Source organism: Stegostoma tigrinum, chromosome 9, assembly GCF_030684315.1.
Source record: "Stegostoma tigrinum isolate sSteTig4 chromosome 9, sSteTig4.hap1, whole genome shotgun sequence".
In the NCBI taxonomy this organism is placed as follows: Eukaryota; Metazoa; Chordata; class Chondrichthyes; order Orectolobiformes; family Stegostomatidae; genus Stegostoma; species Stegostoma tigrinum.
The window spans coordinates 46,748,606-46,762,166 of record NC_081362.1 but is presented as its reverse complement, the minus strand read 5'-3'; the positions used below and the strand labels follow the sequence as shown (position 1 = coordinate 46,762,166).

The 13,561-nt window shown below is 41.3% G+C and overlaps 1 protein-coding gene across 13 annotated transcripts in view; it reads right to left on the bottom strand.

Moving 5' to 3' along the window:
- The window catches only part of LOC125454694 (girdin-like), a 322,453-nt gene that overhangs the window by 23,954 nt on the left and 284,938 nt on the right, over window positions 1-13,561 (bottom strand). For all 13 annotated transcript variants that reach the window (XM_048535750.1, XM_048535754.1, XM_048535755.1 and 10 more), the window contains one exon: window positions 6,381-6,455. In XM_048535750.1, the coding sequence (XP_048391707.1) occupies window positions 6,381-6,455 (75 nt within the window). The remainder of the gene's footprint in view (window positions 1-6,380; window positions 6,456-13,561) is intronic.

Below are 13,561 nucleotides of genomic sequence, written 5' to 3'. Positions count from 1 at the left end.
GTCGGAGGCTCACTGATGATGTTACCTAGAATGGTGACGAAACGTCTGGAACCTAACCTTCCAGCTCAGCGAGCAAACTCACATCCAGAACCTCAACCTGAGCTACAAATCTTCTCAAAACTCGTTAACATTTCTTATACATTCCTTGCCTAATTACTGATCTATCATATCTAAACTACTATTTCTTAATGAATTGTCAAAAAATTGCTGCATATTGTCAACTACCTAGTTAAGGTAAATGATCACAGAACCTCCAAAATTAACATTAGGAAGACCTAGTTTTTCATTACCTCAACGAGTTTACACTGGAGAACCATTAATCATACAGGAACTGTGCATTGAGAGATAATAGAATTTTATGAAAAGATGAAGGCATTAAAAAAACCCTGTGTATGTAGTTAAGTAAGGGACAAAATTGGACTTTGGAAGCATCACACAATTGACAGGAACATGATACGCTGTCTGAAATACAACCTAGTAAGCTAGGCTAATGAGCTGTAGATCTTGAAACAAAAGAATAAAGCTTTTACAATAAATGGCAAAAGGGAAAATGAGACCTGGTGGAAAACAATCTTTAATCCACAAATAATTCAGAAAGTATGATGAGCGTGATGTGATTGTCAGGAAGAGTGAAGAATTCAAATCTGGTAAACATACTCCGAACTTTTCAAAAAAGGCTCACCTTTCTGTAAAAACTTTGTTGAACTTTAACTCACCCATAAAAATCTCAAATAAGTCAAAATATTTGTAATAAGTTCAGCATAGAACAGCAGCAACAACCCAAAGGTGCTGAGATGCTACTTGGCCTGCTGTGTTCATCCAGCCTCACATTTTATTAACCCAAAGGTGAAGATTTTTTTCATCTTTATGATATCACAGAAACTGGGTGCTGCTGGTAATGTCAACATTTGTTGCCTATTCCGAACACCCCTTGAACTGAACATTTCTGAGTATATTTCGCAGTCAAACACACTTCTGTGGCAGGTTTCCTGTTACTGGATATTAATAAACCAGAACATGTTAGACAACAACCAATGATAGTTATCATCATGATCACCATGTGTCATGATCAATGAGACTCTAAACTGCAGATTTACGAACTGAATTTAAATTTTACCAGCTGCTGTGGCAGGATACAAATCCAGAGCATTACCTTACTGGTACAGTGACATTATTATTACGCCCCAGCTCCCCCTCAACTCACAGATCAGATTCATCAAAGATTTAGAACAACCAGTAGTAATTGCCAAAGTGCCAAAGGAAAGTAGGGCTGTTCTCTCATTAGAGAGAGAGAGAGATGATTATTGGTGAGTTAAACCCAAGGGTAACCATGTGTCAGGTCAGGGGGACAAGGGTGAGAAGGTGGAAGCTTCATGATGACTGAGCCACTGTGGGAATTAAACCCATACTCTTGATGTCACTCTGCATCACACATTAGTCATCCAACCAACTGAACTAACCAACTCTAATGAGAGATGGAAACATTTTTTTGCATTTAAGTTGTGAAATAGGCGTGTCTATTTGCTTAAAAATTCAGAAGCAATTTATTGCTTGCTTCTGAAATTTAACAGGGCTTGACTTTAAGTATCAATATAGAAGGCATGGTTAGTACGTTTGCGGACGACGTCAAAACTGGTGGCACAGTACACAGTGAAGGTTTTCTAAGATTACAAAGGCATTTTGATAAAATGGGTCGGGGCTGAAAAATGGCAGATAGGAGTTCAATCTGGATACATGAGAGTTATTGCATTTTGGTACAATAAACAAGAGTAGGGCTTATACAATTAAAGGTAGGGCCTTGGGTAGTGTTTTAGAACAGAGGGGCCCAGGGATTCAGGTACAGAATTTAAAGTTTACATCACATATAGACAGGGTGGTTAAAAAGGTGTTTGGCATGCGTGCCTTCATTGCTCAGTCTTTGAATACAGAAGTTGGTAAGTCATGTTGAGGTTATACAGGACATTGGTGAGGCCCCTTCTGGAGTACTGCATCCAGTTCTGGTTGGCCAGTTATAGGAAAGATATTATTAAGCTAGAGAGGTTCAGAAGGGATTTACCAGGATGTTCCTAGGTATGGAAGGTTTAAGTTATAAGGAAAGGCTAGATAGGCTGGGACTTTTAACCCTGGAGAGCAGGACATTGAGAGGTGACTTTGTAGAATGTCATAAAATAATGAGGGGTTTAGAAAGGAGTTAATGGTTGTTGTCTTTTCCCTAGGATGGGGGAATTCGAGACTAAGGGACATTTTTAGGTGAGAGGAGAGAGATTTAAAAAAGGCATGAAGGGCAAATTTTGTTTTACACAGAAGGTGGTTCGCATGTGGAACGAACTTCCTTAAGAAGTGATGCATGTTGGTACAATTACAACATTTAAAAGATGTTTGGATAGGTACATGGATAGGAAAGGTTTGGAGGGATATGGGCCAAGCGCAGGCAGATGGTACTAGTTTAGTTTGGGATTATAGTTGGTATGGACCGGATGGACCAATGGGGATCTATTTCCACGCTATATGACTCTATAAGTCTCTAAGTGGATAGCTCCTAGTATTCCTCTTCCTGAAGATAGGCATTTTGAACATGCCATCAGGGATGGATTGTTGGCTAAGTGTCATGGCAATCTGTTTTGGGTTAAATTTTAATTGTGTTTCATGGGGTGTTTCTCTCCATGAAGTCTATTGAGTTTTTCTTATGCACAAGTATCCCAGACTCACTTCACTAGCCACCTACTACTTCCGGGAGCACGGAACAGATAAGCATCTCTATGAGTGCTATAGCTTTGGAAGCCTGGTAATGACTCTGGTCATGCATGGCAGTCTGAAGTTACCTTCAAGTGCAACGTAGTAGCCCAGGAGCCATAGCCCAATACTTCTAATAGCACAGAGGTGACATGGTGGACAGACAGTGTATTACACATGCAATTTCATACCCCAACCCCAATTGCTGTTTAACTACCAGGCCACACACTTTAACATTTTGTAATCACATGCAAACTTACAGTCCTCTCAAAGCCACTACTACTCTGTCTCCAAAGACCACTGCAGCCCAGCATTCACCATTGTTCATTCTCAGGCCACTGCAGACAGAAAGGCCTTCATTTGATATATAATATTAATTTTTATTTACGGGAGCCAAAAGTGAACATAAATCACATCAACACAGGCTGCATTTCTCCCCGTCAGCTCTCTCAGAATACAAACAAACTGCTTCAAGCAACAAACGTTTTATAGTCAAACACTCAATTAAGCTCATCTGCTAGATAGGCATGCCAATTAAGTCCTGTCTGACATGCTGCATCCCACACAGCTGTGCACTGTCATGCACACGGGTATGTCTCTCTTTCTGAACATTCTCATCCTTCTGCTTAGAAATTTGCTCCTGCTCTCCCAGTTCTTCAGCATTTATCACATTCCCTTGTCTGCTCCAGCTGTGAAGAGCATGCTCGGGTTATGCAGCATTTTCAGTCTGGAGTAAATGCAAGGTCCCATTAGCCTGGTCCAAGCAGTGAAATCACATCTTCGGTTGGCTTCTCACCTGCTTCATCTTGGCTCTAGTTGTAAAATGGGCTGCACTGCATCTCTGCTCCATGTCAGTCAGGGGGGCTGCAGAGATTAGCCCTTGTCCCCCAGTAACCAGTCTCGTAGGCATCTGGGTGGTCAAATGTACTGGCAACATAAGCGTTCTCTAGGAAGTAGAGATGTGGTGATCACAGATCACTTGCACATTGATGGAATGGAATGGAATTCCTTTCTATTGGATGAACTCTGTCGTGTTGTGACATGGCCTAGTCAGTGCAACATGCATATGGTCTATTGTGCCCTGCACATGAAAGCCAGCAATGTTGCTGAAGCCTACAAAATCAGGCTGTAGCACTGATCTTGTCATGGGAAAATGAGATGGGATGAAGAGGTGTGATCTTGCATTGGTGATGCATTTATGGCGGATAACAGAGATCCTACACAGTTCACCTGTGGCTCTCTGGGAAGGAACCAGTTGCATAAACATTCAACATAGCTGACATGTTGACAGCTACCAGGCCAGAACTACCACTCATTTAACAGGTTGCTGATCACACTCTTAACAGCTGGCATTGGTCACTCGAACAGTGTTTCGAGATATCCAGAGCTTGTGCTAACATTATGCCCTGGTCACAAGGCCAAATGGCATTAAGGAATAAAGAATCTGGTACTTCCAACATGGCTTTCAACTGTGGCCTCTTCATGTGGTGCAGGCTGTTTGGCTTCTGCTACAGCTTGCTGCTTTTCCCGGACTTGTTGGCACATTTCTGTGATTCATTTCTGTGGATGTTGTCACAGGCCAGCAATCACAACATTCACAAATGCTTGGATCCATTGGTTATGCTGGCATGAACCTGTGTTGGAAACGCAAGTAACAGAATAGGTGCTTAGCAATGAGAATAATCAACAGTCACATTGCTTACAAATGGCAGCTTAACATGCTCCTCTGTAGAATCTGACATTTTGCATTCTGATGAGGGCCATGGAATGGCCCATTCACTATTTTGACACTGGACCTTACTTCAACGAGTACTCCACTGGGCATGATACCCATCTCCCTCAGCCCCAAATTATCCATGAAAAGCATAATTGCATATCAGAGTCTTCCACTGTACTTACAGTGCAGGCGGATAGGTAATCAGTTCTGTGCTCCTGTGCATCCTAGGACGTCTTGCCATATCTGTGTACATGTGGACTATGGATGCCTCTTTTAAAATCACCTGTGATAACATCAGCTTCACAAAGATATGTACCTGCAATTTGCAAGGGCCACTAACATGTCTACATGAGCTATAACCAGCATTTGAATCCCACATCTTATAATGAATGTATTACACATGTATGATATGACTGCAAATGATCTGAACCTGAACTCTGCATGTGCATGATACATGCAACTGCCCCTTAAAGAGTTTCCAGTAAAGTGCAGAAATGGAGCCCAGGGTTTTTGACCATAAAACTGACACTTGATCCACCCACTCTAAGCATGGTCCAAGCCACTTTCCATTCAAAAGACCAATATTGGCAATTGGCAGATCACGGAAGGCCATGCAGGTCATGGCTGGCACCATTAGCACCAGAATTGTTATGATGGTGCTGAGCAGCTGGCATGTGTCATATGCTAGTGTCAATGTACATGGGGTGAGTGTCACCACTGCGCTGGGACTGTGTCTGAGATATTAGCACCACGGGTCCAACGTGGTGGTCCAAGGGGCCATCGGTAAGCTGGAGTCGCAGATACCTGCTATGACTTTCATCTTGGGAAATCTTGGTGCTTTGTTTCTATCCACTGGGTGGTAGAATAGGAAGCTGCATATTAATGAGACAAACTTTGCTGTTAATGAGGGCAACAAGCAATAATCTTGGTTAACTGACACCTTACCACTCTTTAGCAACAATCTCATCTTAACAGCTGAGACAATCAAAAATGCAAGTTATTGCCCCGATGCAGACAAGAGCTTGTGGCAATTCTCATACTATTCTCTCAGTTTTGTCACCATAGCTTAAAACTCTACTGTCAGTGTATTTTAACAAGCACCACCCTTCTAATGTGGAAAGGACCCCTCCCCCCACCACCAATGGGTTAATATCTATGGCCCACATGTGAACATGTCCGGCTGCTGATCTAACCCCTTATTTGCAAGCCTGCTCCTGGTTCAATTTTCAAAGCTTCCTCTGTTCAGCCAAGAGGAATCCACCCTATGTTTTGTAGGGGACGCAACTAGCTAAAACAACTTGGAAAAATGCAAATATAAATACCTGAACAAAGAATTCATAAATCCTCAATCCACAAATTCTGGTTAAAATTAGATGGCAAAATATTTGAATTATGTTCTAAATATACTGATAATTTAATCTATCTGTGGTTGAAGTATTTCCATTAATGTGATTAGTTAAATCATTAAACAGCTATGATTGATTTAGCTTACTGGATACAAAATACATAAAAAATGAATGGTTTTAAAATAAAGCATGCATTAATGTAAATGTGAATACTTTGGTTTAAAGTGTGGCTACTTTTTACAATGAGTCTTGCTATAAGTTCTTATACTGTCATAACTTATGCTTGCTATAAGAAAATGGGATAAACCAGCCCTGTTGAACATTTTTAAATATAATGTTAATTGGTTGGGCGTTTTGTAGAAATGGACGTCACAATAGAATACATGAAGGTTAAAAACACTTAGCAAAGCAATTCAGCAGGCAAGAATGGTGAAGATATTATAAAGGCAAAAACGCAATGTAGCAATAAAGTTTGCAAAAATATATCAAAACAATTATGTCAAATGCAAGCCAAGCATAACATCACAAAGACAAATGTAATACGATGCAACTAATTTTGAACATTATATTTATCTAATGTTTACCTCGACTTCTTGATCCAGTGCTACAATTGTCGAAGTTAGGTCCAGGAGCTGGCAAATCTTCGTTTGAAGCTACACCTGGGAATTACATTTTTATTGAGTAATTTTAAGAAGATTTAAAATCTAATACAAAATAATTTTTTGTTACTATTGAAAAACATACATTTTATGTTAATGAAGGAGGTGAGACTGTGAATGCAACTTTTGCTACTTTTCAAGTTCAGTTCATTTTGCTTTGTCATGACTCGTTGCAGTATTGCAGTGGAATCAGGCACCACTATTATTGCAGCCATCACAAAAGTTAAATACTTTTAAAAAACTGCACAAACTACCTGTTTCTCAGACCTAGCTTGATAGAAATCAAGGCCAGGTTTCTGGAATTAACAAGGGATACTACATCACAGGCAATTATGTTCTAGCTACAGGTATACAATTAAGTAAACTGTATAAATTAAAACTCTAAACCCCTTACAAACGTCCCCCTTTTTATTCCTTTATTTATTATATGGGATGAGGATGTCACGGGCTAGGCAGCATTTATTGTCCATCTGTTATAACCCAGAAGGCAGTTCAGAATCAATCACATTACCGCGAGTCTGGCGTCAGATGTAGGCCAGACCAGGTAAGAATGGCAATTTCCTTCCCTAAAGGACTTTAGTGAACCAGTTGGGTTTTTCCCCAACAATTGACAACGGATTCACAGTCATCATTAGCTTCTTAATTCCAGGTATTTTATTGAATTCAAATTTCATCTGGCATAGCGGGATTTGAAGCCAGATCCCCAGGATGTTATCCTGATCTCTGGATTAACAGTCCAGCGATAATACCACTAGGCCATGCACATGCATGTGCACACACAAGTTCTGAAGGTTTCTCCTCAAATTTGCTTTTTCTGAATGCTTCCACTGGTTTGCAATAAGCGCAGAGTGGCTGGTTTACTTATGAATGGTCTTTGACTTGTCCAATTCAAAGTCACAACCTGTAGTGGCTGAAGGAAAGATAACCTGATCTTCTCAGGTTTAAAGCAGCTTATTGCACAGAATGGAGAGTCTGCGTTTTTGGTTTTTGTAGATCTTCTGGCTTTTCTTCTGGCCCGACTAGCTTCTCTGTCTTACTCATAATCCAAGTTGTTCAGCTCACTGACAACCGAACAGCGCTACTTGTAAACAACCCGACAGCTCTAGCTACACAGTATTCGCAACAGTTATCAAATTCTTTATTTTCAAAACATACAGCCATGCTTGGAAATCAGTTCTCTCTCATTGTAGTCCATAGATTTTAAAACACACAAAAATAAATAGATATGGAAAATAAAATACAATAAGAATATAAAATGGTCTTTCAAAAATGTGCTTCATTACAAAACATGGGATGTACAAACAAAACACAGGACTTACATTCATTTATTCTTTCTTCCCCATGAGGAAACCTTACACATCTTAAAACATTTTTAAAACATTTCATTTACTTGCACATTTTACATTCAGGAAAATTACATTCTCTTTTCCTGCTCCATAAATAATGTTTAAATTAAATGAACATAACAAAAGACTCCAACCACAGTCTCACATTCCAATTTCTAAAATCTTTTCAATGAAGGCTAGTGGATTATGATCCTTGTAATTGTGCTGAGTACACACTTTACAGTGTTAAAGAGCTAACAATAGTACCGAAGCCTCTTTGAAATTATCTTCCCTTCACATAAATATTTTCATATCTCTCCTTCTACACTCACAGCACTTTCTTGGTTGTACTTAAAGTGACAATCTGATCCACTGAATTTTCCTTCTGGTTCCTTTTTGGGCTCATTCTTGAGTTCAATAAGTTCCATGGGTTTTCCCCTCAACTTCCAGTATTTTAATGAATACCTTGTTATAATGGAAACACCTTAGCTTCTGATTCTCAGCACCATGCTCAGTAATTTCCCTTCTGATTTGAGGAAGAGATTGGGACATTTTCAGCTATCCATTTCTCACTTTGGTTACGTGCTTTCCTTTCATTCTCCCATTTTCTATTCCTTTCAAATTTTTTGGGTCGGCGGAAAAATGATTTGGTTTTACGGATTAGTTCATATGCATCGGCTATTAATTGTTCCTGTCTAGCACTTGCAAGCCCTTGGTCCTTAACTTGGGTTCTTATGATGGAAGATAGTCAGTTTTCAAATTCCTCAAAGAGAGTAACCTCTTTAGGATCTTCATACATTGTTTCAACATCAAAAGTTTGTATCCACCTGTCAAAATTACTTTGGTTAACAGTTCCGAATTTAATAGAGGCTGGCTTAGGCAATTTTCTTAAATTCTGGAACCTTTGCTTAACATGCTTCAGGCTCTAACTCGTATACAGCAAATATAGTTTTCTTTTTAGTGTCATAATCCCAAGAAACCTCCTCTGACAATGAAGCACAAACTTTCTGTAATATACCTGTCAAACTGGTTTGTATTTTCAATTCCTGTTTAGCCCAATTAATTTGGCTAGCAGTTTCTCAAATGACATGAAGAATGCCTCCACATCCTTTCTATCAAATTTCTGTAGTGTCTGCATAAACTTAAACATTTCCACACTGGACTTGAAATTATGAGTCAGATTCTTCCCACCAGGGCCTGCAGTAATCTCTGATGTCTCCTGTTTCAACTGTAACATTTTAGACTGAGTGTTGCCCCACATATCTGATGTTCCACAGGGATTGGTACTGGGTCTACTTTTGTTTGTCATTTGTGTAAATGATTTAGAAGCAAATACAGAAAGCATGGTTAGTAAGTTTGCGGATGACACTAAGATAGGTGGTATAGTGGAGAGTGAAGAAGGTTATCCAAGATTACAAAGAGATCTTGTTTAATTAGGCCAATGAGCTGGAGGACGGACTTTAATTTGGATAAATACAAGGTACTACATTTTGGTAAATCAAACAAAGACAGGACTTATACAATTAAAAGTAGGGCCTTGGGTAGCATTGTAGAACAGAGAGATCTAGGGGTTCAGGTACATAGTTCTTTGAAGTTTGTGTCACATATAGATAGGGTGGTTAAGAAGGTATTTAGCACGCTTGCCTTCATTGCTCAGATCTTTGAGTACAGGATTTAGGACATTACACTGTGGTTGTACAGGATATTGGTGAGGCCTCTTCTGGAGTATGGCGAGCGGCTCTGGTCACCCTGTTACAGAAGGATATTACTAAGGTGGAGAAGAGATTCACAGGATGTTGCCAGGAATGGAGGGTTTGAGTTACAAGGAGAGGCTGGGTAGGCTGGGGCTTTTTTGTCTGGAGAGTAGGAGGTTGACAGGTGATCTTATAGAGGTTTGTAAGGTCATGAGGGGTTTAAATAAGGTGAGTGGCAGGCATCTTTTCCCTTGGGTGGGAGATTTCAAGGTTAGGGGGCATATTTTTAAGGTGAAAGGAGAAAGATTTCAAAAGGTACAAGGAGCTTTGTTTTTTCAGGGAGTGGTTCTTTTGTAGAATGACCTTCAAGAGGAAGTGGTGGATGTGGGTACAGTTACAAACTTTAAAAGCCATTAGATAAAAACACAAATATGGAATGTTTGGATGGACATGGGCCAAGCGCAGGCAGGTGAGACCAGTTTAGCTTGGATTATCGTTGACATGGACTGATTGGACCGAAGGGTCTGTTTCTGTGCCATATGTCTATGACTCAGTTTATCTTCTTCTTGCACTTCTAGTTCTAGTTTTCTTAATTTTCTTTCTATTTCTATAGCCACTGTCCACTGTTCCTGATCTTTTGCAACCATCCCAATTAAGGATCCTCAACTTCCCTTCTGAAGGTTCCAGGCAGACCTGGAAGATTCCGACAAAAGGATTCATTTACTAATATTTATTGTTAGAACATAGAACATAGAACAGTACAGCACAGAACAGGCCCTTCAGCCCACAATGTTGTGCCGACCATTGATCCTCATGTATGCACCCTCAAATTTCTGTGACCATATGCATGTCCAGCTGTCTCTTAAATGTCCCCAATGACCTTGCTTCCACAACTGCTGCTGGCAACACATTCCATGCTCTCACAACTCTGTGTAAAGAACCTGACTCTGACATCTCCTCTATACGTTCCTCCAACCAGCTTAAAACTATGACCCCTCGTGTTAGCCTTTGCTGTCCTGGGAAATAGTCTCTGGCTATCAACTCTATCTATGCCTCTCATTATCTTGTATACCTCAATTAGGTCCCCTCTCCTCCTCCTTTTCTCCAATGAAAAGAGTCCGAGCTCAGTCAACCTCTCTTCATAAGATAAGCCCTCCAGTCCAGGCAGCATCCTGGTAAACCTCCTCTGAACCCTCTCCAAAGCATCCACATCTTTCCTATAATAGGGCGACCAGAACTGGACACAGTATTCCAAGTGCGGTCTAACCAAAGTTTTACAGAGCTGCAACAAGATCTCACGACTCTTAAACTCAATCCCCCTGTTAATGAAAGCCAAAACACCATATGCTTTCTTAACAACCCTGTCCACTTGGGTGGCCATTTTAAGGGATCTATGTATCTGCACACCAAGATCCCTCTGTTCCTCCACACTGCCAAGAATCCTATCCTTAATCCTGTACTCAGCTTTCAAATTCAACCCTCCAAAATGCATCACCTCGCATTTATCCAGGTTGAACTCCATCTGCCACCTCTCAGCCCATCTCTGCATCCTGTCAATGTCCCGCTGCAGCCTACAACAGCCCTCTATACTATCAATGACACCTCCAACCTTTGTGTCGTCTGCAAACTTGCTGACCCATCCTTCAATCCCCTCATCCAAGTCATTAATAAAAATTACAAACAGTAGAGGCCCAAGGACAGAGCCCTGTGGAACACCACTCACCACTGACTTCCAGGCAGAATATTTTCCTTCTACTACCACTCGCTGTCTTCTGTTGGCCAGTCAATTCTGTATCCAGACAGCTAAGTTCCCCTGTATCCCATTCCTCCTGACCTTCTGAATGAGCCTACCATGGGAAACCTTATCAAATGCCTTGCTGAAGTCCATATACACCACATCCACAGCTCGACCCTCATCAACTTTTCTAGTCACATCCTCAAAGAACTCGATAAGTTTTGTGAGGCATGGCCTGCCCCTCACAAAGCCGTGTTGACTGCATTTAATCAAGCCATGCTCTTCCAGATGGTCATAAATCCTATCCCTCAGAATCCTTTCTAACACCTTGCAGACGACAGACGTGAGACTTACTGGTCTGTAATTGCCAGGGATTTCCCTATTTCCTTTCTTGAAGAGAGGAATTACATTTGCCTCTCTCCAGTCCTCAGGTACGACTCCAGTGGAGAGCGAGGATGCCAAGTGGCAAAGCAATTGCATTTCTCGTTTCCCAAAGCAGCCGAGGACAAATCTGGTCCGGGCCTGGCGACTTGTCAATCTTAATGTTTGACAAGATTTTCAGCACATCAGCTTCCTCTATCTCTATCCATTCCAGCACGCACACCTGCTCTTCAAAGGTTTCATTCACTACAAAGTTTGTTTCTTTCGTAAAGACAGAAGCAAAAAACTCATTTAGGGCTTCCCCTACCTCCTCAGACTCCACACACAAGTTCCCTATGCTATCCCTGATCGGCCCTATTCTTTCTTTAACCATTCTCTTATTCTTCACGTAAGTGTAAAATGCCTTTGTGTTCTCCCTAATCCATTCTGCCAAGCCTTTCTCGTGCCCCCTCCTGGCTCTCCTCAGACCATTTTTGAGCTCTTTCCTCGCCTGCCTGTAATTCTCTAGAGCTGAGCTTGACCCTAGCTTCCTCCACCTTATGTAAGCTACATTCTTCCTTTTGACGAGAAGCTCCACCGCTCTCGTCATCCAAGGTTCCTTTATCTTACCCCGTCTTGCCTGTCTCAGAGGGACATATTTATTCATCACTCGCAACAACTGTTCCTTAAACAGTCTCCACATGTCTATAGTGCCTTTACCATGGAACAATTGCTCCCAGTCCATGCTCCCTAACTCGTGTCTAATCGCATCATAGTTTCCTTTTCCCCAATTAAATATCCTCCCATTTTGCCTAATCCTCTCCTTCTCCATAGCTATGTAGAATGTGAGGCAGTTATGGTCACTATCTCCAAAATGATCTCCCACCACAAGATCTGATACCTGCCCCGGCTCATTTCCGAGCACCAAGTCTAGAATGGCCTCTCCCCTCGTCGGCCTGTCAACGTACTGAGTTAGGAAACCCTCCTGAACACACCTTACAAAAACAGCTCCATTCAAATCTTCTGCTCGAAGGAGGTTCCAATCAATATTGGGAAAGTTAAAGTCACCCATTACAACAACCCTACTACGTCCGCACTTTTCCAAAATCTGCTGACCTATGCTTTCTTCAATCTCCCTGCTGCTATTGGGGGGCCTGTAGTAAACCCCTAACGAGGTGACTACTCCCTTGCTGTTCCTAATTTCCACCCATACTGACTCGGTAGGCAGATCTTCCTCGACAATGGAAGCTTCTGTAGCTGTGATACCCTCTCTGATTAGTAGTGCTACACCCCCTCCTCTTTTCCCCCCTCCCTATTCTTTTTAAATGCTCTAAACCCTGGAACATCCAGCAACCATTCCTGCCCCTGAGAAACCCATGTCTCTTATGGCCACAACATCATAGAGCATGGATCAGTACCTGGTGCTAAGTTCATCACTTTTATTCCTGATATTCCTTGCGTTAAAGCAAACACACTTTAACTGATCCTTTGGTTCCTTCCCTGGAAAATCCTTCCCACTAGCTGGTCTACCTCTTGCTATTGCCTCACCTGCATCAACTCTCACCTCCGGTATACAGCTCAGGTTCCCACCCACCTGCCATACCAGTTTAAACTAGTTTGTTAGAGTGCTAGTATCTAATAACCTCTGAAGGAAGTTGTGGATAGGTGGACGGTGCAGCACATTAGTAGTTATGACTTTTCTGTAACAATGTAAAAGCAATATTGATGCAGCTACACATTATACATTGCTCTCAATTTTCACTAACTCCAAAGTGAGTTATAAGCTCCACATGTTCTGGCAGTCTTCATTTAATATCCTAACATGGTAAAACTTGAGGAAACACATTTCCATAGATGGGAGCTCTTAAGCTCATGTTATTCATTGCAACGTTGAAAGCACTCCTGAAAAACATGCTAGGGACTGTGCACAGGACTCATATCTTTAACAGAGCTTTTCAATTCTATTCCCGTAGAGAAGAATCACAGTAAAAG